At 39.7% G+C, this 26,909-nt stretch overlaps 1 protein-coding gene across 2 annotated transcripts in view; it reads right to left on the reverse strand.

Annotated features, from left to right (window-relative positions):
- The window catches only part of LOC124607793 (calpain-A-like), a 241,886-nt gene that overhangs the window by 148,989 nt on the left and 65,988 nt on the right, over positions 1–26,909 (reverse strand). For both annotated transcript variants that reach the window (XM_047139935.1, XM_047139934.1), the window contains exon 3: positions 22,692–22,761. In XM_047139935.1, the coding sequence (XP_046995891.1) occupies positions 22,692–22,761 (70 nt within the window). The remainder of the gene's footprint in view (positions 1–22,691; positions 22,762–26,909) is intronic.

The raw sequence follows: 26,909 nt of genomic DNA on the forward strand, positions 1-26,909 counted from the left end.
CTCAACTTTTATAACTGCTGTCTGGTTTCTGTACAAGATGTAAATAGCCTTTTACTCCCTGTTTTTTATCCTTGCTCCCTTCACAATTTCCAAGAGAGTATTCCTGTCAACATTGTTAAAAGCATTCTCAAAGTCCAGATGTGCTATAAACGTAGGTTTGCCTTTCCTTAACCTACACTCTAAGATAAGTTGTAGGGTCATTATTGCCTCCCAGGTGCCTACATTTCTACAGAATCCAAATTAATCTTCTCCAATGTCAGCTTCTACGAGTTTTCCCAGTTTCCTGTAAAGAATCTATGTTAATATTTTGCAAATATCACTTATTAAACTGATAGTTCGACAATATTCAGCACCTGCTTTCTTTGGCATCGGAGTTGTTATATTCTTCTTGAAGTCTGAGGGTATTTCACCTGTCTTATATATCTTGCACGCCAGATGGGAGAGTTTGTCATGGCTGGCTCTCTCAAGGATGTCAGTAGTTCTGATGGAATATCATCTACTCCTACTCCTGCTGCCTCTTCTTCAAAGGCCTCTTTGATTTTCCTGTAGGCAGTAGCTATCTTTTACCTAGTGATACATGCCTCTAAATCCTTAAATTTGTCCTCTATCAATTCCTGCATAGCCATTTGAACTTCCTGTCAACTCAGTTTTACAGGTTGTATTCCATTTCACCTGCTTCATTTGCTGCAATTTTAAAATTTCTTCTTCTATTAATTAAATACAATATCTCCTGTGTTATCCAAGGATTTCTGCTAGGCCTTGTCTTTTTACCTATTTGATCCTCAACTGCCTTCACTGGTTCATCTCTCAAAGCTACCCATTTGTCTTCTGATGTACTCCTTCACCCTGTCCAAGCCAATCACTGCCTAATGCTCCATCTGAAACTCTCAACAAACACTGGTTTTTTGAGCTTATTCAGATCCGATCTTCTTAATTCCTACATTTTTGCAATTTCTTCAGTTTTAGTCTAGTGTTCATAACCAATAAATTGTTGTCAGAGTCCACATTCATCTGGCTGTGGAAATATCTTACAATTTAAAATCCAGTTCTAACATCTCCGTCTTACCCTTACATAATCAATCTGGAACTTCCTGGTGTCTCCAGGCCTCTTCCACATATACAACCTTATTTAATGACTCCTAAAACAAGTGTTAGTGATGATTAAATTATGCACTGTGCAAAACTGTACCAGGCAGCTGCCTCTTTCATTCCTTTCCCCTGCAACCATATTCACCTGCTGTTTTACCTTATATTCCTTTTTCTACTATCAAATTCCAGTCCCCCATAACAATTAAATTTTTGTCACTCTTAATTATCTGAATAATTTCTTTTATCTTATTATACATTTCTTCATTCTCTTCACCAACTGAGGAACTAGTTGCCATATAAACTTTTACTATTGTGGTGTGTGTGGGCTTCATGTCTATCTTGGCTATGCTGTTCATAGCAGCTTAGCCACATTCCTGTTTTATTATTCATCATTAAACTTGGTCCTACATTACTACTATTTGATTCTGTATTTATAGCCCTGTTTTAAACGCACCAGAAGTACTGGTCCTCCTGCCACTAAATTTCACCGATTTTCAGCATATCAAACTTCAACCCATCCATTTCCCTTTTTAAATTTTCTAACCTATGTGACTGATTAAGGGATCTTACATTCCACACTCCAATCTGTAAAATACCAGCTTTATTTCTCCTGATAATGACAGTCTCCTAAGCAATCCTCACCCACAGATATGAATTTTACAACAAAATTTGTAAAATGGTGTACCACTGCCACCATCTGTGTCATTTGATGCTAAGTAATATTTATTTTTCTTCTTTCGCATGCTATTGCTATTTAGTTCTAAGCCATGGTTTAGGAACATTCAATCTAACTACATAGGTAAATGTTTCAATACTATTGCTCCGAAAGTTGTCTGTGATAATGTTTCACTGTACTTTACACAACTGATTAAACACCAAATTCATTGGGTATGTGTTTCCAGTCTGCAAACACTCTTGAATTCCTTAATTTCTTTTCATTTTTCCAATTCTTTTTATTTATGTCACACACCCTGATATTGAACATCAGCAGTTGAGCATCTATCTGTGTCCTCAAGCTAACTGAGCATCATTGTTTGAGATGCCATCAACTATGAGATATACACTATAATCCTGCAATCTTGATGCCTTTGCTAAAATGTTCAGTGGCAATGCTGCTGGTTCTCATAACTGTAGTTGCATACTGTATGATGGGAGCTACATTATATGAAATGGCATGTGACTCAAGTACAGCTTCAGACTAAGGATTTTCTAAGAAATTTAAATTAAAATCTTCACTTACTCTGTATACAGTTGAATGACTTAATCATATGACAATGTGTTTCATAAATAATCAAAAATTACTAATTCGAGTTCTGTGTATTGTGAGTATTACTATTAAGTTTCCATAAATTCTACTTCCACAGTATAAGCTTAAAATGCTGATCACAAAAGAACTAACAAGATTCAGTGTTTTTGTATTTACATCATTCTTAATGAAGCAGCTTCTCCTTTCTTCAAACTTGACCCACAGTAGCTGAATGCTAATTTACATTCATCCATATTACATTGTGCTGGCTGACTACATTGCATCCACACTGCAGCTCTGCAACTGGACTGGTGTGAGGGGAGTGTTAGGTGGAATGGGTTAGGGAATAAAGGAGGTAGAGGGTGGGAGGGAGGGTTGGGGAAGGGTGGCTAATGGCTAGGGAGGAGAGACAGCAAATGCATGGGTTAGAGATGTGGGAGGGAGAGGTAGCGATGTATAGTATAGGAAAGCCACAGTAATTTGCACAGAAAGCTCAGGCAATGCATGATGATATAGAGGGTTGGATTGAGAGGGAGAGGCAGAACAGGAAAAGGGAGACTACAAGTAATAGGGTGTGGGTCCAAGATGAATTAAGTTCAGTCGTGGAACAGGGTGGAGGTGGGTGTGGAGCAGTGGGGCTAGTGATGATTGGTACCAGAAGGATTATGGGTTCAGCAGAGGATTTATTCCAAGGAAAACTCTTAGCTATGTAATGCTATGGGAGGAAGGATCCAAATTACTAAGGGTTTGAATCAGGGACAGCAGTCGAGCTCATTGTGCTCCACAGTGTGTTTTGCGACTGGGTGGTCAATTCTGCTTTGGCAGTGGACAATCACTCACATGGACAACTGGTTGGTTGTCAAACCAGGTAAACTGCTATGCAGAAATTGCAGAAAAGATGATATGTGACCCTCTCTCAGGTGGGATAAGATAAGAGTGTGACAGGACTGGAGTGGGATGTGCTGGATGGGGTGTGTTGGACAAGTCTTCTTTCATCTGGATCTTCCACAGGTGCAGGACACAATGGGAAGGGTTGGGAATGAGTGCAGCCAAGGGATAAACTAGGATAATGTGTAGATTGTGAGGGTGACAGGATAACAGTTTAGTAAATTTGGGAAGCATTGTGGGTAGGATATAGCAGAGGTGCTGAGTCACAGATAGACACAACAAAAAGACTGTCACACAATAAGTTTTTGGTCAACATGGTCTTTAACAAAAATAGGCAACAGACATACACACACTCACACAGAAACAACTCACACACAAAAGATCACAGTCTCTTGCAACTGAAGCCAGACAACAAACAGCAGTGCATGATGCGAGAGGTGGGGGAGGCAACTGGGTGCTGTAAAGAAAAAGCTGGGGTGGGGAGGGGGAGGGATAGAGGGGTAAGGGTGGGGGATAGTAAAGTGTTGCTGTGATAGCATGCAGGGATTAGGTGGGGAGAGGGTACGGCAGCTAGGTGTGGTCCGACCTTAAGGTGCAGTCCTGGCCTCAGCCTTCTTTAGTCATTGTCCCTACCCATCTAGCTCCTTCCCTGTTTCCATTCCAGCACTATGCAGCCCTCTTCTCCAGCAACCCAACCAGTCTTTTTACTTCTCTCCTTTTCCACTATCTCCACCCCACCCTCTCTCCCCCAGCCTCCGTCTAACCTTCCAGCTGCACATAGCTGCCCTACATCCTCTCTTCACCTTGTCCCTGCATGCTCCCATACAAGCACTTTACCATCCCCCACCCTTATCCTGCTATCCCTCCCCCTCCCCACCCTAGCCTCTTCCTCACCCCCACCCAGTTGCCTTTCCCATCACGTGCTGTTGTTCGTAGTCTGGCTTCAGCTACCAGAGACTGTGGTCATCTGTGTGCATGTTACGTTTGCATGAATGTGTGTGTGTGTGTGTGTGTGTGTGTGTGTGTGTGTGTGTGTGTGTGTGTGTGTGTGTGTGTGCGTATTTTTATTGTGCCTATCTGTGAATCAGCATCTCCACTATATGGTGAGTAGCAACTATCCTTTCCATAATGTTGTTATATTCCATCATTGATTTTCCACTATTAGCTTGTTTATGTGTATTTTGATGACTAATCTGTGTCCTCCATCTGCCTGTCTCCTTCCCTACTCTCACTCAGTCCCCACACTCACCTTGTATCCCACCAGCATATCTGCACAGTAATCTTCCCTTCTCTACTTTTTTTATTGTTTATTAGCACAGTCTCCCAGTCTCCCAATGGCACATCTAATAATCCAACATCCTGTCCCTACCACATAACTACCCAAATTCCCACAGGCATCACTACCATCTTCCCTCTACCCTACTGTTTCTCCCCTTCTCACAGTATGCCTCTTCTGCACCACCTCCCCCCTACCCTAATATCTCTCTCCTTCCCACAGTATGCCTCTTCTGTATCACCACTGCTCACCCCAGCACAGATCACTTCTTGCTGCAGGTACAGTCACAGTCAGTCCTAAGTGCCCAGAGATGACAGTGGCACTGTGTGTGTGAGTTGTATTTCTGTGAGTATGGGTAGGTTTTGTTTTGCCTATGGTTAATGATGGTATAGGTCCAGTATCTAAATAATATTTAGCAATCTTCTTTATTCTGCTTGACTGCTACTCAACTCTCAACTTTCCATTGTTATATCTATTTGCATATGTGTGTGTGTGTGTGTGTGTGTGTGTGTGTGTGTGTGTGTGTGTGTGTGTTTTCTTCAATGTACTGATGTAATGAAATTTATTCCTTGTTCCCAGCACATTTTTATTGTGACTGAGTCAGAGGCTATATTGATAAACCCCATAAAAAGTGGAAACAAATGTTCATTGCTTCTGTCTACAACCTCCAGAAAGTCACTTGTGTTCTACTCACTTGTAAAATCTTCTTTTCACCCCAAAATCTAAAATATTTTTTAGGTGATCAGTAAGTACTTTTTTAAACAGCTTTTACAGCATGCCACTGCAAGAAAATAATAGGCCTGTAGTTCTTCACATTTTCACTGCTCCCATTCACATGGATTACGACAATTACAACATTGTTCCAATTGTGACTATTGTCTTCTTACACAAACATTATGTGAATAACTATGAAAGTTTTGCTATCACTACCTCTCCCCTTAATTTTATGATTTCTACCATTATCCCATCATTTCCAATAGTTTTTCTTGTTTTGAGGGGGCTAAACAGCTTTCTCTACTTCTTTTGATAGTATCTCTCGAATGCACTCATTCTCACGGCACCTTATCTGAATTGTTATTTTATTGGGCACACTGCATTTATTCTTAAAGAAATCTTTAAATGTCTCTTATATGGTCTCTGGTTCTTCTTAACAGTGTTATCCAACATAGTGACTGATATGATATGATATCCACCCAACGTAAGTAATGCCCCAGATGTATATTTTCAAACTGGGGCAAAAATTGATAGTGGCAACTCCCACCCCCACCCCCCCTCCCCCATCCAGCTTTTGAGGTAGGATGTAAAAAATTTAAAAAATATTCGATTTTTCAAAAATTTGTTCATTTTGTAGCACACATCTTTCTAACTTTTGCTTTCTGTTTACCCTGTTTCTAAAATTTCGTCTGCTTTCACGACTTTCCTGAACATTTTCTTTCCTTTCATCATTTTTTTCATATTATATAGATGGCCCACTCATTAGCTCTTATTAACGATTTTCATATGATTTTTTTCTAATTTTTCCAAATTTTTCCTTGCTTTTCTTCTGTTTTTCTATCTTTTCCACCCACTGCTTATTTATTTTTTGCCACTCCCATGATTTCTAACTCTTCAAACTGTCCTGTCTTTGCCATGATGAATCCCATCTCATATTACATTTGTTCTTTTCAAAAACATGCCTTTGCACAATCAAACCTAAGGTCCCACATTCTGTTTCTTGAAACCTGCTTGTCCCTTGGCCCTTGGAGTTACTCCAAAAGGCCTAACACAAAGTCCCTGTTTATGGATGCAATCCTACCCTACACCAGGCTCTTTTACAGTTTCAAATACAGCAATCTCTTGCTTTTACATAGTTAATCTGTGACCTATATGCCCCATCTGCAAATTTCCACTCTACCAGACTTCTCTCCTTCAACAAAATTCTGCCCTTCATGTTTCCTTGAATGGAATCATACATCAATCCAACTTCAAACTGCAACAATATGCCAGACTTCACCTCAAAAAGCTATCCCACCATTTGCTACATTACCTGAACAATGGCATTTCACTTCATATCGCTCTGCAGCTACCTACACATCCACACCACCAACAACCACTCCTCTCCTACAAACCAAGCTTGACCAACCTCCTTAACATCCCACAGCCCACCAAGAATAACCCATAATCTCAAGAACCAGTCACAACAGCACAGTGCCGTTAACCTCTCATCTAAAGGACCTACTTTCCTTCACACATAATATCCATAGGATATATCACTTCGCAACCCAATCCCAAAATCTTTCCAACAGCAAATCTAATACTGAACCCTGCCTTGAACAGTTCAGACCATGATCCATCTTGATCCACCACCACTACCTCAAAATCATCCCTTACAAGTCTTCCAATAATTCCTCACATCCAGCATTGCTTCACAACCCTTCCTCAGGTCTCTACAGCATGACCCTACTCTGTTCTGTGCAGAACTCCAGGCTCTAAATTCCCTAAAAGCTGATGACTCAATCACTATCCTCCCAGCAGACAAAGGATCTACCACTGTAGTACTTGACCAAAAGGAGTATGTAAGTGAAGGTCTATGCCAGCTGTCTTGACACCTCTACATACAGTATAGAACTTCTCATCCCACCCAAACCACTCTCCCCCCCCCCCCCCCCACCTTTTACATTCTTCCTAAGATCCATAAACCCAAGCATCCTGGCTATCCTATAGTTGCTGGCTTCATAGCACCCACCAAAATTATATCTGTCTTAGTTGATCAACAGCTATAAGCCATAGTACAAAGACTCCCCTCCTACATCAAAGATACCAACCATTTCCTAGATTGTCTGAAATCCATGCCTGTCTCACTCTCACCTCACATCTTGCTTGTCACAACTGATGCCACCTTCCTCTATACCAACATACCCCACATACATGGTCTGTCTGCTGCTGAACATTTCCTCAGTCAATGACCAATTAATTCCAAACCTATGAAATCCTTCCCAATCACCTTAATCAACTTCATACTTGCCAACAACTACTTCACCTTTGAGAGGCAGACATACAAACAGATCAGGGGTACAGCAATGGGAATCAGGATGGCTATACTAACCTTTTCATGGGTCATTTGGAGGGGGCTTTCCTGGGATCTATAAGTCTTCAGCCCCCGGTTTGGTTTAGATACATTGATGACATCTTTACAATATTGACTCACGGTGAGGCTGATGAGCTAAAATTCCTGGAATCTCTTAATACCTCCTCCCAATTAAACTTCACATGGTCCTATTCCGAATCCCATGCTACTTTTCTTGATATTGATCTCATCCACACGAAAGGCCAGCTACACACTTCTGTCCACATTAAACCTACCAACAAACAACAGTACTTACATTCTGACGGTTGCCATTCTTTCTATGTCAAACGTTCCCTCCCATATACCCTTGGCATCCAAGGCAAACGTATTTGTTTGGATGCAGTCTTATAGCAATATACCACCATTCTCATCTCATCCTTTTCTTTCACTGCACGTAATTACCCCACCAGCCTAGTTAAAAAGCAGATTTCCCAGGCCATCACATCCTATTCTGCTACTGCTGATCCCTCCACAAAACAGCTTCAGAGCACACCATTGGTGACTCAGTATTATCCTGGTCTGGAACGTATTAATCAGCTACTTCAGCAGGGCCATGACTTCCTAAAATAATGCCCTGAAATGAAATCCATTCTGTAGGAAATTTTACCCTCCACACTTACAATAGCTTTCTGTCGCTGTCCCAACCTCCGCAATATTCTTGTCAGACCCTATGCTCCTTCTGCACCCATCTCCCTACCCTATGGCTCCTACCCCTATGACCATCCCAGCTGCAAGACTTGCCCTATGCACCCTTCTACTGCCACCTATACTAAGCCCTGTAACTGGCAAAACATATACTATCAAAGGTAGAGCCACCTGTGAAATGACATATGTAATATATCAGTTATTATGTATACACAGTTTGGCCTTCTACATTGGCATGACTACTACCAAATTATCAATTAGGATGAATGGGCATAGGCAGAGGGTGTATACAAGCAACTGCCAACATCCTGTTGCACGGCATGCTCGACAACATGAAATTCGTGACCTCGGCACCTGTTTCACCACATGCACCATCTGGAGTATTTCCCACACACCAGTTTCTTAGAACTGTACAGGTGGGAACTAGCACTACAACATGTCCTTGGTTCTCACCACCCACCTGGCCTTAAGTTATGTTAATTTCCTCCATCTCAGCATTTATTCACTGTAACTACTCTTTGCTTTACTCTGTTTTAGTTTTGTACATCTTTGATTGTCTTTCCCGTCTAGTTTTCACCGCCCCCTTCCAGGGTGTATACAGAGACAAGGAAAAGAAATTCCCGGATTTCTCCCAGATTTCCCAGTTAAAAATACACTTTCTCTCAGATGGAAACATAGTTTTTCCCTGTATATTTTCTCTCAGAACTGTATAACTTATCAATCCTTTCAATGGTTATGGTTTTATACATGGGCGTAGAATTTCCCGGCACTTTAGAAAATGAAACACCTTTTGGAAAGATGTTTGATGTGCAGTAACATGTAAGCTGCATATTTTCGTATTATGAAAGTATAAATTCGAATTCCACCAAACACTGCATGTTACTTCCCGAAGCATTGAAATCGAGATTGCGATGCGTGTTTGTAAGCCAGTCATAGCTCATGACACGTAATCTCACCAGCCAATGACAGCGGATATTCAGAGCTTCGGACATGTGGTGTATACAGCCAATAGCAATATCACTGTTAATTTTTACCCTCCACGCTGCCCTCCAATGCTAAATTTGTGATCCCTTGATGCCTCAGAACATGTCCTACCAACCGATCCCTTCTTCTAGTCAAGTTGTGCCACAAACTTCTCTTCTCCCCAATCCTATTCAATACCTCCTCATTAGTTACGTGATCTACCCACCTTATCTTCAGCATTCTTCTGTAGCACCACATTTCGAAAGCTTCTATTCTCTTCTTGTCCAAACTGGTTATCGTCCATGTTTCACTTCCATACATGGCTACACTCCATACAAATACTTTCAGAAACGACTTCCTGACACTTAAATCTATACTCGATGTTAACAAATTTCTCTTCTTCAGAAACGATTTCCTTGCCATTGCCAGTCTGCATTTTATATCCTCTCTACTTCGACCATCATCAGTTATTTTACTCCCTAAATAGCAAAACTCCTTTACTACTTTAAGTGTCTCATTTCCTAATCTAATCCCCTCAGCATCACCCGATTTAATTTGACTACATTCCATTATCCTCGTTTTGCTTTTGTTGCTGTTCATCTTATATCCTCCTTTCAAGACACTGTCCATTCTGTTCAACTGCTCTTCCAAGTCCTTTGCTGTCTCTGACAGAATTACAATGTCATCGGCGAACCTCAAAGTTTTTACTTCTTCTCCATGAATTTTAATACCTACTCCGAATTTTTCTTTTGTTTCCTTCACTGCTTGCTCAATATACAGATTGAATAACATCGGGGAGAGGCTACAACCCTGTCTCACTTCTTTTCCAACCACTGCTTCCCTTTCATGCCCCTCGACTCTTATAACTGCCATCTGGTTTCTGTACAAATTGTAAATAGCCTCTCGCTCCCTGTATTTTACCCCTGCCACCTTCAGAATCTGAAAGAGAGTATTCCAGTTAACGTCGTCAAAAGCTTTCTCTAAGTCTACAAATGCTAGAAACGTGGGTTTGCCTTTTTTAATCTTTCTTCTAAGATAAGTCGTAAGGTTAGTATTGCCTCACGTGTTCCAACATTTCTACGAAATCCAAACTGATCTTCCCCGAGGTCCGCTTCTACTAGTTTTTCCATTCTTCTGTAAAGAATTGTCGTTAGTATTTTGCAGCTGTGACTTATTAAACTGATAGTTCAGTAACTTTCACATCTGTCAACACCTGCTTTCTTTGGGATTGGAATTATTATATTCTTCTTGAAGTCTGTGGGTATTTCGCCTGTCTCATACATCTTGCTCACCAGATGGTAGAGTTTTGTCAGGACTGGCTCTCCCAAGGCCATCAGTAGTTCTAATGGAATGTTGTCTACTCCCGGGGCCTTGTTTCAACTCAGGTCTTTCAGTGCTCTGTCAAACTCTTCACGCAGTATCTTATCTCCTATTTCATCTCCATCTACATCCTCTTCCATTTCCATAATATTGTCCTCAAGTACATCGCCCTTGTATAAACCCTCTATATACTCCTTCCACCTTTCTGCCTTCCCTTCTTTGCTTAGAACTGGGTTGCCATCTGAGCTCGTGATATTCATACAAGTGGTTCTCTTCTCTCCAAAGGCCTCTTTAATTTTCCTGTAGGCAGTATCTATCTTACCCCTAGTGAGACAAGCCTCTACATCCTTACATATGTCCTCTAGCCATCCCTGCTTAGCCATTTTGCACTTCCTGTCGATCTCGTTTTTGAGACGTTTGTATTCCTTTTTGCCTGCTTCATTTACTGCATTTTTATATTTTCTCCTTTCATCAATTAAATTCAATATCTCTTCTGTTACCCAAGGATTTCTACTAGCCCTCATCTTTTTACCTACTTGACCCTCTGCTGCCTTCACTACTTCATCCCTCAGAGCTACCCATTCTTCTTCTACTGTATTTCTTTCCCCCATTCCTGTCAATTTTTCCCTTATGCTCTCCCTGAAACTCTCTACAACCTCTGGTTCTTTCAGTTTTTCCAGGTCCCATCTCCTTAAATTCCCACCTTTTTGCAGTTTCTTCAGTTTCAATCTGCAGTTCATAACCAATATATTGTGGTCGGAATCCACATCTGCCCCTAGAAATGTCTTACAATTTAAAAACTGGTTCCTAAATCTTTGTCTTACCATTATATAATCTATCTGATACCTTTTAGTATCTCCAGGATTCTTCCAGGTATACAACCTTCTTTTATGATTCTTGAACCAAGTGTTAGCTATGATTAAGTTATGCTCTGTGCAAAATTCTACAAGGCGGCTTCCTCTTTTATTTCTTCCCCCCAGTCCATATTCACCTACTATGTTTCCTTCTCTCCCTTTTCCTACTGACGAATTCCAGTCACCCATGACTATTAAATTTTCGTCTCCCTTCACTACCTGAATAATTTCTTTTATCTCGTCATACATTTCATCTATTTCTTCATCATCTGCAGAGCTAGTTGACATATAAACTTGTACTACTGTAGTAGGCATGGGCTTTGTGTCTATCTTGGCCACAATAATGCATTCACTATGCTGTTTGTAGTAGCTAACCCGCACTCCTATTTTTTTATTCATTATTAAACCTACTCCTGCAATACCTCTATTTGATTTTGTATTTATAACCCTATAATCACCTGACAAAAAGTCTTGTTCCTCCTGCCACCGAACTTCACTAATTCCCACTATATCTAACTTTAACCTATCCATTTCCCTTTTTAAATTTTCTAACCTACCTGCCCGATTAAGGGATCTGACATTCCACGCTCCGAAGCATAGAACGCCAGTTTTCTTTCTCTTGATAACGATGTCCTCTTGAGTAGTCCCCGCCCGGAGATCCGAATGGGGGACTATTTTACCTCCGGAATATTTTACCCAAGAGGATGCCATCATCATTTAATCATACAGTAAAGCTGCATGTCCTTGGGAAAAATTACGGCTGTAGTTTCCCCTTGCTTTCAGCCGTTTGGGATAGGACGCCAAAAAAAAAAAAAAAAAAAAAAAAAAAAAAAAAAAATCGAATTTTCAAAAATATGTTCATTTTGTAGTGCACATCTTTCTGAAGACTCTGATACATAAAACATACATGTCCGAGGAGTTGTAATACATGTTATCTATTCTTAAGTGTACCAAAGTGCAGCACCACACCTCTTCACATAGCATTCTTCTATCGTACATCACTGTATTTTGGTCTGTGGAATTGAAATGTGTATATTTTGTACTGGATGCCATCATACTATATTCAGGACAGTGGAAATTAAAATGCCCTATGATGCCACTCCTGCTTCCAGTCAGCCGGTTTGACATCCTGCCCCTCTTTTACCTTTTTCAAAAAAAAAAAAGAAAAAAGAAAAAAAGGAAAGAAAAACTCTTCAGAAAATTTGCACTTTTTATTCCCTATCAGCTAACAACGTTCTGCTTTGTGTGACATAAAATTAAGTATAGGATACATAAAGCCGGTAAAGAGAAGAGACAAGCAAGACAGTACACATTTCTTCAATGATTAGCTCCTAGAATTTGTTTCTCTCTAATCTTGCTACAGCTTTACATGGCATGCTTTCCTTTCTGCGAAAGAATCTGTTACCTAATCAAAGTTCGTCAAATGTTTTGCTACTTGAAAAATCGAAATGTCGTTGTCTAATACTGAAAAAGCTGTAATCACAAATAGGCCCAAGACTAGTGTGGTTTCTCGACCTGCTTACCTATATTTTGTCACTGTCTGCGAGATCAAACAAAATAGGCCTTTATAATACTGCAGCAGTTGTGACACACGCCAAATAAACAAGACTGTTTTGGCAGAAATGGTCATTTTTATAACACCGCAGAATATAATTCTTTTGTTCGGCTATACCTGCTCAGCTTGTATAGTCCCTTTTGTCTGCAGGAAAGTTTATTTCTAGATGTGACGAGGATTCCACTGACAGTGACATCACGTACACTATGCATGCATTCACAAATCAACTTACGATTCATTCAGAAATCAGCTTAGAATGTATTCAACAATGTTCAAAAACCGACAGGGACACGTTTCAAAGTCATACGAATAATTGATAGACTAACGTGCGCTGGATGCTAGGCGCTTTATGAAACAAGTTTTATATGAATTTGCCCTCCCCCCCCCCCTCCCCCAGTACTTCTAGATCCAGGGCTGCTGCCCAATCTGGCAGCTTGAGCGATTTTGCTGTTGGCAGACGCTTGTACAGGGTGTTTCAAAAATGACCGGTATATTTAAAACGGCAATAAAAACTAAATGAGCAGTGATAGAAATACACCGTTTGTTGCAATATACTTGGGACAACAGTACATTTTCAGGCAGACAAACTTTCGAAATTACAGTAGTTACAATTTTCAACAACAGATGGCGCTGCGGTCTGGGAAACTCTATAGTACGATATTTTCCACATATCCACCATGCGTAGCAATAATATGGCGTAGTCTCTGAATGAAATTACCCGAAACCTTTGACAACGTCTCTGGCGGAATGGCTTCACATGCAGATGAGATGTACTGCTTCAGCTGTTCAATTGTTTCTGGATTCTGGCGGTACACCTGGTCTTTCAAGTGTCCCCACAGAAAGAAGTCACAGGGGTTCATGTCTGGCGAATAGGGAGGCCAATCCACGCCGCCTCCTGTATGTTTCGGATAGCCCAAAGCAATCACACGATCATCGAAATATTCATTCAGGAAATTAAAGACGTTGGTCGTGCGATGTGGCCGGGCACCATCTTGCATAAACCACGAGGTGTTCGCAGTGTCGTCTAAGGCAGTTTGTACCGCCACAAATTCACGAAGAATGTCCAGATAGCGTGATGCAGTAATCGTTTTGGATCTGAAAAATGGGCCAATGATTCCTTTGGAAGAAATGGCGGCCCAGACCAGTACTTTTTGAGGGTGCAGGGACGATGGGACTGCAACATGGAGCTTTTCGGTTCCCCATATGCGCCAGTTCTGTTTATTGACGAAGCCGTCCAGGTAAAAATAAGCTTCGTCAGTAAACCAAATGCTGCCCACATGCATATCGCCATCATCAATCCTGTGCACTATATCGTTAGCGAATGTCTCTCGTGCAGCAATGGTAGCGGCGCTGAGGGGTTGCCGCGTTTGAATTTTGTAAGGATAGAGGTGTAAACTCTGGCGCATGAGACGATACGTGGACGTTGGCGTCATTTGGACCGCAGCTGCAACACGGCGAACGGAAACCCGAGGCCGCTGTTGGATCACCTGCTGCACTAGCTGCGCGTTGCCCTCTGTGGTTGCCGTACGCGGTCAGCCTACCTTTCCAGCACATTCATCCGTCACGTTCCCAGTCCGTTGAAATTTTTGAAACAGATCCTTTATTGTATCGCTTTTCGGTCCTTTGGTTACATTAAACCTCCATTGAAAACTTCGTCTTGTTGCAACAACACTGTGTTCTAGGCAGTGGAATTCCAACACCAGAAAAATCCTCTGTTCTAAGGAATAAACCATGTTGTCTACAGCACACTTGCACGTTGTGAACAGCACACGCTTACAGCAGAAAGACGACGTACAGAATGGCGCACCCACAGACTGCGTTGTCTTCTATATCTTTCACATCACTTGCAGCGCCATCTGTTGTTGAAAATTGTAACTACTGTAATTTCGAAAGTTTGTCTGCCTGAAAATGTACTGTTGTCCCAAGCATATTGCAACAAACGGTGTATTTCTATCGCTGCTCGTTTAGTTTTTATTGCCGTTTCAAATATACCGGTCATTTTTGAAACACCCTGTATGAGCACTGTGTTTTGTTGCTGTATATGGCGCATTTCCTTTGCAATTTAAGTTTTATTTTAGTTTTTTCTCTCGTTCACGTTTTATGGCTGCAGTATTATTCTGCAGTAGCAGGATACAGTAATATCCTTTGTTAGAGGATTGGTTCTTACCAGTCAAAATTACAAAAATTTAACTGAGAACAAAAACAATGAAAAATTCCTGGAATTCAAAAAAAAAATCCTGAGTTTTTCCCGGTTTTCTCCCAGATGAAAAAATTACCGGGTTTTTCCCAGATCTCCTGGTTGTCCCGAGTTGTAGACACTCTGCCTTCCCATCTCTGACACCTACAATGCACTTAGCTTTTCACTCTTATTAACCTATGCATGATGTTTAGGCAGCAAAATTTGTCTGTGTATTACCATGTCTTCCACCTTTAAGCTCTCAGGTTTTCAAATCTTGTCGAATGCAGCCCCAGCAAACAGTCTTTCCTTCTTATCCCATATGGTAAGTCTCCCCTGACCCATGGTTCTGGGTGATTTTTCCAAAATCTACCCATTTTCCTATAACTCTCCAGTCCTTTTCCTTCACCCTTCTTCCTTCCCCTTCAAACCTTCTGCCTGAAGAAGGAGCCACTGTCTCCGAAAGCTTGCCAACTACAACAGTCTTTTACGTGTGTGTTCTGCCACCACTTGGTGAATAGATTTTTTATCTCTCCAATTAAATAATTTCTGAAGAGTTTGATATATACAGAATATATGTTTGAGGAAATTTAATACATGTTATTTGGTCTTAAGTGAGCCAAAGAGCAGTGACACACTTCTTCACACAGAATTCTTCTATTGCATGTCACTGTACTTCACTCTGTGGAATTCAAATGTGTATATTTTGTAATGGAATCCATAAAACCTATATTCAGGACAGTGGAAATTATAACGTCATGCAATGCCTCTCCTGCTCCCAGTCAGCTGGTTTGACATCCTACCTCCATCAAAAAAATTCACAGTTAATACTGCTTGGGATTATTTGTGACCAGGAGAATAAGAACTCTTCAGAAAGTTTGTGCTCTGTATTGCCTATTAACTAACAACTTTGAAATGGGACTTTCTAATATTGCAGCAATTGTAACACGCACCAAATAAGCAACACTGTTTTGGTGCAAATGGTCATTGTTATGTACCTAATTTACATAAATAACATGACAGAATATAATTCTTGATGTATCAATATCAAATGCCTGGCCTTCTACAAGCGAAAAGTTTTATGTTAGGAAATAGTTCCACATTTCATTCATATGCTCCAGTTTCTCAAGCATGAGATCAAAAAGTAGTAGCACGAAATTTTTATATAAATTTGCAATTGTCATATTGTTTCATATAATTTGTGTGATGTCCCCATTTCTTCTCTTTCCTCATTCCAACAAATAATCTTGCCAACACTAATTCTGTAACTATTCCTACCGTTGTCAAATCTTATTCTCTGGTTAATTTCACTAACCCTGCCAGAATCACTGGTTCACTTATCCCACATTTATTCTCCGGTTAGGCATTATTACATGTTCATACAATGTGTTTTCCAAGCTATTCCAAGAACAAAACTTCAGCAGCTGCTAACCGGGGGCTATACAACTGGCCCTTAGAACTGTAGCATTCTGGCAAAAATTCTCTGTCAAAATTTCGTTTTTTGGATACACTGAGAAGATAATATGTTATCTTTCTTACCCATTACTCCTGTTAGTTGTTTAATTCCACTCTGGGAGTCTGAATCTATGGATTTTGCTAATAATTATAACAATGCTGATCATTCAAAAACCCAATCAACCACATAAACAAACAGCCCCGTCCTCTTTTGTCTGTGGGAAATTTTTTATTTCTAGATGTGACAGGAATTGCCCTGTTGTTCGTTTGTTCTTCTCCTTTGAGCACATCACATCACACAAGGAACGTTAGTGGAATATGTCTACATGTAGACACGTCCAGAGTACCAAGTAGAAGTACTGGTGGCACACGTAAACACATTCAGAGCACACAGGGACAGGTACGAAGGTGCTCACATTAACACGTCCAGAGCAGTTAAAGGGTTAACTGTTCCAGCAGCTCAGTAGTATGGTTCTTCCAGTTCAAGTTTTCATCAATATTTACACCCAAAAATTTACTGACTTCTCCTTATGTACTGCATCAGTTGTTGATAAGACTCTATTTGTTACACAGAATTGAGTATAGCATTTTTACTGAAAATTTTGAGAGAGTCCATTTTCAGATAACCACTTAGTAAATCTCCAAAAAACATCATTAATAATTTCCTCTGTTACTTTCTCTCTAATGCAATTTATTATGACATCAATATCTACAAAAAGTACCAATTGTGATTGGTGAATGTTAAGTGGAAGGTAATCCACACATATAAGAAATAGGAGTGGACTCAATATTGAACCTAGTGGGACTCGCTCTCTGATGTGTCCCCAGCCATTTACATTTTCTCTTCTTCAGTGGAACTTACTGTATTCTTTTTGTTAGGTATGATTTACACCAGAAAGTGCAAAATGGCTAAGCAGGGATGGCTAGAGGACAAATGTAAGGATGTAGAGGCTTATCTCACTAGGGGTAAGATAGACACTGCCTACAGGAAAATTAAAGAGACCTTTAGAGAAAAGATAGCCACTTGTATGTATATCAAGAGCTCAGATGGAAACCCAGATCAAAGCAAAGGAGGGAAAGCAGAAAGGTGGAAGGAGTATATAGAGGGTCTATACAAGGGCGATGTACTTGAGGACAATATTATGGTAATGGAAGAGGATGTAGATGAAGATGAAATGGGAGATACGATACTGCGTGAAGAGTTTGACAGAGCACTGAAAGACCTGAGTCGAAACAAGGCTCCGGGAGTAGACAACATTCCATTGGAACCACTGACGGCCTTGGGAGAGCCAGTCCTGACAAAACTCTACCATCTGGTGAGCAAGATGTATGAGACAGGCGAAATACCCTCAGACTTCAAGAAGAATATAATAATTCCAATCCCAAAGAAAGCAGGTGTTGACAGATGTGAAAATTACCGAACTATCAGTTTAATAAGTCACAGCTGCAAAATACTAACGTGAATTCTTTACAGACGAATGGAAAAACTGGTAGAAGCCGACCTCGGCGAAGATCAGTTTGGATTCCGCAGAAATATTGGAACACGTGAGGCAATAATGACCCAATGACTTATCTTAGAAAATAGATTAAGGAAAGGCAAATCTACATTTCTAGCATTTGTAGACTTAGAGAAAGCTTTTGACAATGTTGACTGGAATACTCTCTTTCAAATTCTAAAGGTGGCAGGGGTAAAATACAGGTAGCGAAAGGCTATTTACAATTTGTACAGAAACCAGATGGCAGTTATAAGAGTCGAAGGGCACAAAAGGGAAGCAGTGGTTGGGGAGGGAGTGAGACGGAGTTGTAGCCTCTCTCCGATGTTATTCAATCTGTATATTGAGCAAGCAGTAAAGGAAACAAAAGAAAAATTCAGAGTAGGTATTAATGTCCATGGAGAAGGAATAAAAACGTTGAGGTTCGCCAATGACATTGTAATTCTATCAGAGACAGCAAAGGACTTGGAAGAGCAGTTGAACGGAATGGACAGTGTCTTGAAAGGAGGATATAAGATGAACATCAACAAAAGCAAAACGAGGATAATGGAATGTAGTCGAATTAAGTTGGGTGATGCTGAGGGAATTAGATTAGGAAACGAGACACTTAAAGTAGTAAAGGAGTTTTGCTATTTTGGGAGCAAAATAACTGATGATGGTCGAAGTAGAGAGGATATAAAATGTAGATTGGCAATGGCAAGGAAAGCGTTTCTGAAGAAGAGAAATTTGTTAACATCGAGTATGGATTTAAGTGTCAGGAAGTCGTTTCTGAAAGTATTTGTATGGAGGGTAGCCATGTATGGAAGTGAAACATGGACGATAAATAGTTTGGACAAGAAGAGAATAGAAGCTTTTGAAATGTGGTGCTACAGAAGAATGTTGAAGATTAGATGGGTAGATCACATAACTAATGAGGAGGTATTGAATAGAATTGGGGAGAAGAGGAATTTGTGGCACAACTTGACAAGAAGAAGGGATCAGTTGGTAGGACATGTTCTGAGGCATCAAGGGATCACATATTTAGCATTGGAGGGCAGTGTGGAGGGTAAAAATCGTAGAGGGAGACCAAGAGATGAATACACTAAGCAGATTCAGAAGGATGTAGGTTGCAGTAAGTACTGGGAGATGAAGAAGCTTGCACAGGATAGAGTAGCATGGAGAGCTGCATCAAACCAGTCTCAGGACTGAAGACAATAACAACATGATTTACACCAGTTGTTCATAAAGTCATCAGTTTAATGAAAGTTAAGTTTATCTAAAAGAGTAACATGAGCTATTCAATCAAATGCCTTAACATGAGCTATTCTATCAAATGCCTTGGAAAGACCACACACACACACACACACACACACACACACACAACACAGACTGACATTTTATTGTTTAACAATTGTAATAGTTGCACAGATAATGTATAAATGACATTCTCAGTCAAACAAACCTTCTGGAATTCAAACTGTGATATTCTAAGTAAATTGTTTCTAATTAAATGTGGAACTACTCCTAAGTACACTTCCTTTTCAAATATTTTTAAACAAGATATCAGTAAGGAAACTGGACAATAACTACTTAACTTTTTCGTGTCATCTTCTTTATAAAGAAGTTTAAAAATGGCAGTGTCTGCAAATATTTTCTACGTCAGTGACGCATTACATATATCACTGAGGATATTACTTATTATGTTAGAAAAATTCATAAGAATTCTGTTTGAAATTTCATCAACACCACAGAAGCTTTTGTTTTAAAAACATTCATTATTATATTATGTTCAGACAATATTTGTGAAACGGGGTAGAGCAGAGGAAATGCACGGTTTTACTAAATTGTTAGGGCTTTCGTGGCCACTTGTTGACAAACTGCCTATTGGCTTCTGTCTCGTGTTCTTCGGCCCACGTTCATCTAATGATTTTACTGACATTTTTGACATTTTGCCACACGAATGGCTGGCATTGTCAAAGCTTCACCACCAGCAATGGAGGGTGAAGATTTGACAATGCCAGCCACTCATGCTGGCAAAACGTCAGTAAAATTTTTAGATGAATGTCGGCCAAAGAACCCGAGACAGAAGCCAATAGGCAGTTTTTCATGGTTTTACTATTGAAAAACTGAAACCTGCTTTTATTTTGTAAAAAGTCTTGAATTCAGTAATAGCACTTTTATTGCATTTTTTAAATTTACATACCTCAATTATGTTTGGGAAATAATGTTGTTGAGATGACGTCTTTACTACCGGACACAAATTTGGATTCTATCCTGAAAGTTACCCACATCTCTCTCCAAAATTTCAATCAGCACAGCTTCTATTTCCTGATGAATGGAAATCTGGAGGTAATTGATTGTGCATGGCTTGTTGATGTACACTCATGTTTTCAAGTAGCCACACAAAAAGAAGTAACAGATCGATAGACTGGGTGAGCCTGGGACCCAAGGAACATCAGCATATCATGAAATTACATGCTCTGGTAAAACTTGTCAAACCACATCCATGGATGCTGTTGCCACATGAGCTGTGACACCATCCTGTTGGAACCACATTTCTCTCATCTTCACTTGGTGCTTTTCAAGTCCTTGAAAATTATTTAACATTTTGGCGTAGCAAACTGATGTCACAGTAACCATTGTTCCTCACTCTTCAAAAACTTAAGGTCGAATAATCCCTATCTTGGAGATACCACACCACACTGTTACTTTTGAGTTGTGGAGAGGTTTTTGATGTAGTTCGTGTGGGTTGTCCAACACCCAGTACTAACAGTACTGTACATTACCATAACCATCCAGATGAAAATGGGCTCCATCACTCTTGAGTACTGGGCATCTACATCTTTCATAAGAATAGCATCCATTATGCCAACCAAGTGAGGTGGTGCAGTTGTTAGCACACTGGACTTGCATTCACGAAGACAACGGTTGAAGCCCACATCCGGCCATCCAGATTTAAGTTTTCCATTATTTCCCTACATCACTCCAGACTAATGCAAGGATGGTTCCACTGAAAGGGTACACCTGATTTCCTTCCCCACCCCTGACACAGTCCAAGCTTGTGCTCTGTCACTAATGGCATTGATGTTGATCGTATGTTAAAACCAACCTTCCTTCCATAAGACACAAAATTCTCTGCACTAGACAATCATTATTTTCTGTGGGTATAATTTGATGATGACGATGATGATGATGGTGTTTGGGTTGCGGGGCGCTCAACTGCGCAGTTGTCAGTGCCCATACAAATTACCAACCTTTGCTCAGTCCAAACTCGCTAATTTCATGAATGATGATGAAATGATTATGACAACACAAACAACCAGTCATGTCAAGGCAAGTGAAAATCCCTGACCCCGCCGGGAATCGAACCCAAGACCTCGTGCTCGGGAAGCGAGAACACGACTGCAAGAGCATGAGCTGCGGACGGTATAATTTGAGACTGTCATGTAAGATGCAGTGAAGTGAATGACTTGACATACCCTGTGATACAGCCTGTCACCTAGCAGATAGTTTCATACTAGCAAGGACTGTCATTTCACTCTGTCTATGTTTTCTGAAGTTCAGACTCAATGGGAAGACCAGCTGCTTCTTTGTCTTCACAGATCCAGTACTTTTAATGCTGCAACCCATTGGAGTATAGTGGTTTGATCTGTCACTGCAGCTTGACATCCTTCAGAAAAGGCGTTGAACTGTGACCACAGAATCATTGTTTCTAAAAAACTGTCTGACCACAATCACATGATGCAGTACATTCCAATCCTTCATGAAACTGAAACTGCATTGTCTGGCCTTTCTGCCAATGGTCACTCAACGTCAATACCCCCACTCATCACTGAGTACTAGCTGTTTAAAAAACATGCATTTCCTCTTGTCCACCCCCTAATTCCTGTTGCTTAAAGTTACATGGATCGATATTTTTAATATATTCTTTTGCTACTTCATTTAATCCTATTTTTGCTGCTACATAGAAAGTGATTGATAAAAATATTTGCAACTTGTGAATTGTCAGTCACAGCACTGACATTCAGTTTAATTATGACAGTATTTTGTACACAAACTGGTTGTCCTGTCTCATAGTTCACAATATCCTATATAGTTTAAATCTTATTATCAGAATTATTAATTTCTGTAATGAATGTGTATTTATCGACTTTCAATGACTTTTCTTAAAATATAACAGTATTTTTTGTAGAATACAAGTAATGTCAGATCATGACTTGTTCTGGCCTTTGTATAAATTCCCCTTTTCCTTTCTCATTATATTTTATTCCCTTTCATTACCCATGACTTACTTGCTTTTCGATGGACTGTGTGAACAATTATTTAGGAAAATTAATTTCAAACATTGATACAAATTTACTGTGGAATACATGGAATTTTACACGACCATTTCTTACTGTATGTATTTCGTCCTGTACCACCTCTTTTAGCTTATTCTTAAAATACTGTATCCTGGTATCAATAATAAGCCTCACTGCTTTGTATGAACATCACAGAGTTGTAAGGTGTTACATTGTTCATTTTCCTTTTTCTCTTTCAATATGCAAATAGCTTATAACAGGAAATCAGTAGTATTGATACAAAGTATCCTCTACCACGCACTGTAAAGTGGCTATATATACTCACGGATTTACAAACTATCTTACCTAATTCCCCTTGTTTCACGTCAAATCGAGATGCTCCTTCCACAAACAATCTTGGTAGTGACACTATTTCCTGGAAAAAATATTGAACTTATCAAAACTGTTCTTCACTCTCATAACATCATTTTGATGTAGTAATACTGACTACACTGAGGAAGTATTAGGAAGAACACAGACACACAAACAAAGAGCTGAGCTTTAGATTTCAAATTGCCATCTTTCTCTGCACACACACACACACAGACAGAGAGAGAGAGAGAGAGAGAGAGAGAGAGAGAGAGAGAGAGAGAGAGAGAGAGAGAACTATATTTTATCTGGTAGGAATTAATTCTTGGTTACATGATCTGAGTAATTCTGAGGGAGATGCATTCAGTAAAACAGTTGTTTATAGAAATAATGATTGAGGAACTTATGTCATTCACCAAATATTTAAAGGATTAATTAACAAAATAAGTACAATTGCTATTTGTTGTTGCATGTCCAATGCATTATACTGTGTAAATCTTGAAGAAGAAAGAGCTTTGATATAAAGAATGGTTAAATAAATAATTAGTAAAAATAACACAGTGCATAGTATGAAATTATTAAATTACTTGAAGCAAGAGAGAGCTTCATAAGTGAGGGATATCCTTATCTGCATTCCTAAAAGCTCTACTTTAGGTACACTACTGTTCCTCATTATTTCAGTAACAGGAGGAAATAGTCCTTCTTTCAGATAGCTGATATTATAGTCACTCCTACGAGATTTACAACAATACAAGGATATTATTTTTGAAAGAATTTTAAAATGTATCTAGTGTCACTGACACAGCTTAGAACATAGACATGTTACTTTTCCCATTTTGTTCCATTTGTACCATCTATGTGAAGCATCAACTGTAATCATGTTGTTCATTTAATTAAATAATAAGGCTTGTTTATTAGAAAACTTCACAGTTTAATTGCACAATTTTAACATTTTACCATCAATGGGCACAACTGTAAATGTTAAGTTAACAAACACAGTGAAAAATAAATTTTTGGACGTTCATAGACTGATAATTCAATTGACACAACTATCCTAGCTTTTGGAACTATTAGTTCCTTCCTCAGAGAGAAAAAGAGTGATCATTTGGGGGAGGTTAGAAAGGGCAGAGCACTCAGACCCCAGAATGAGAGGGATCCATCTGTGTTGGAGACCAGGGAAGACAAAAATGAAGCAGGAAATATCAAGGAGAGTAGGAAGTAGAACATAGTTCATTGATAAGCAATGTTCAAGCTTCAGTTCAGAGATGATGATGACTGAGTGACAAGTCTGAATGGATTAAGAAGAAATGAAATGAATAGTGCAATTAAAGACTAGGAGAAAAAAAGAGGTGGATAAAAACCAAAGAGAGAGAGGGTAGAGGGAAATGAACATGAAAAAGTAAAAAAGCAATGAAGAAAAAAGTAAGTAAGACATAATAAATAAAAAAGTAGTAACGATAAGGAAGAGCTAAGAACAATGAAAAATGCGGGGGGGAGGGATTATATGACAACAGTAGCTAAGTACAGGAAACTACTGGAATAAGAGAATATGCTGAAGGGCAATTTCCCATCTCTGGAATTCAGGGAAATAAGTATTGGGTGCAAGGATTCCAATAGATCATTTGATGTAGTAGACACTCAGACCCCTTGAGTCACAATGTAGAATGTGTAGTTCCAGCTCAAGTATTGTCTCAAAGCCAGCTGGACGTCTGCAAGCAGAGGTGGGCAGGAGAGGGGAAACTGGTAACGCATAGGCAGTCAGGGAGCTAGGCACCCGTGGGCAGGAGTGGGCAAATGGGTTGCATGTGCTGCATCAGTCAACACCTCGAACGCGACATTACCAGCAACTAAGTTGATCATTACTAAGCAAATATGATTGCAACAGGGTGTGTTTTAACAGAAAAATTTAATCTAAGAAAAAATTACAAACATTTTATCAGATTTGTGGAATCTGACATTTCTTTATATTCATAAGTGATAAAATGTTTTCTGTCAAGTTGGTGCAAGACACAGAAAACTCATCAGTATTGGATCATGAAGCCCTGACTTCCCTACAGTTTTATCTCATGACAGAATAAATTGGTCACAACAAAATGTTGACCCATAGGCTTAAAGCCAGCTGCATTTCTGTGTAGCCAGGAAATCTCTTCTACATGAACACCACAAGACCATTGAAAAAAAAAAAAAAAAAAAAAAAAAAAAATGAATTAAAAAATTATTCTGTCGTAATACCCATCCTTTAGCAGAGTGCCATTTTATAAATCAGCCACTCCTAATTGCATTTAAAAAGTTACGGTATATGTTACAACTGAAAATGGATTGATAAATAATTTCAGTTCATCTTCTAGATTCTGCAAGTCTCGAATAGCCAATAAAGTTGCACAATATTTTGTTAATACACTGCAAAACGTGTCAGGAGGTAACTATAGCAATGAAGGACATCCAAAAATTTATTTTGACTATTTTTGATTTATTTTAAAGTTAGTTTTCTTAAACCAAACTGCCTTTAAAATACATGTCGTACATCAAAATGTATTCATTTTACTGTACATATTAAAAATTACTATATCCTTCCCTTGAGGTGTTGCATTTAAGCTATTTCAATGAGTCATTAAATCAGTGAGAAAGGTTGTGTACATGTGACAGAATGAGGCACAAATAGTAGGTACACTACTGCCTCCATTTGCCTACCGAGTGAGCTGCAGATATCTGTGCCCCATCGGGAGGGTTGGTGCAATCATCTGCAGAGTACAAGTAGCAGATGGGTACCCCAGGGTGCGCAATTCTTCTGTGTCCATTCATGCGTATTTTAAAGTTGTTACTAAACTCGCTTTGTATGTTTCCCCATCTCTGGCCAGTGCTTGGTGTTATGGTAGTCTCAGTCTTTCCTATGGGCATCCAGGGTCCACTTGTGAGCCAGCTGCCTTTATTCTTCAGTCTTGCTTATGACATGTTTCATGTAGTCATCCTGAGTACTGACCGGCTGTCAGTGCAGTATACTCACTGTTGTTTCAGCCTCACAACTATGGAGCAAAAAGAATAGCATGAAGCTTCCAACATCTTGCTTCGCTGTGTTGTATGAAAATGTTCAACATGGAGAGCATATCTGGCAGCATGTTATTAATGCATTCTGTAATATCATTCATCTGTGGATAGTAGGCAGTTGTCATTCTGTGGGTGACGCCACAACTTAAAGTTATCTCTGATACTCCTCTTGACTAGAAAACTTTTACATGATCAGAAATCATCACATGGGATGCTCTACACTTCATAATAATATATTCTACAAGGAACTTTGCAATTTCTGGAGCTTTGACAGTTGACACAGATTTGTTAGCAACATATCAGGTGAGATTGTCAGTGCAGACTATTGTCCGTTGAGTCCCTATTGTTGACTCTGGGTATCCCCCAAGAAGTCAATTTCAATTTGGGGGAATGCCACTGCTGGGGTTGGTACAAGATTTCCCAGAGGTAATTGCAGGATGTACTTCTGTCACTGGCATTAGAAGTGCAGTGTCTAATGGACTGATAGAGATCTGACCAGTGCTACCTGCACCTGATTCTGTTAAGTGTCTTCACAAATCCCAGGTGACGAGATATTTGAGTGTCATGGAAATATTTCAGGATCACTGGCTGCATATGAGATGAGATGATGACCATCCATTTCTGCCCCATCGGATCATAGTTCCACTTATAAATTGTTCTGTTTGTTACTCGGTATTCTCCTTTGATCGGCTCCTCATTCTTCAAGGCTTCTGTGATTTTGAGCAATGCTGGATCTTCCCTCTCTTCACTAGCAATGTCATTTAATGCAGCAGTGACTGAGATTTTGTTCCCATAGCTGTGTTCTGACAAAGGATTTCTTGAAAAGCGGTTATCATCCTTGTGTTTGTATTGATTATTGCACACCTTGTTACAATGTACTCCTGATGCCTCAGTGTGCTTTTGACCAATTGACCCAACAGATCATTCAGGGTAGTCTGTCAGCATAGAATATAGTGATCTGTCACAATGGTAAATGGTCTGTCACAACCAAACAGCTGGAATTTGCTGATAGTCCAAACAACTGCAATGCACTATTTCTTGGTTGTGAGGTACTTCTTCTTGGAGAATATTCTGGAAGCATAAGCCGTCCCTTTTCAACACCTTCCTGAACATTTACTACAACTGGTACTATCCCAAAACTGCTAGCACTGGGATGAAGTTCTGCCTCAG

Source organism: Schistocerca americana, chromosome 1, assembly GCF_021461395.2.
Source record: "Schistocerca americana isolate TAMUIC-IGC-003095 chromosome 1, iqSchAmer2.1, whole genome shotgun sequence".
Taxonomy (NCBI): domain Eukaryota; kingdom Metazoa; phylum Arthropoda; class Insecta; order Orthoptera; family Acrididae; genus Schistocerca; species Schistocerca americana.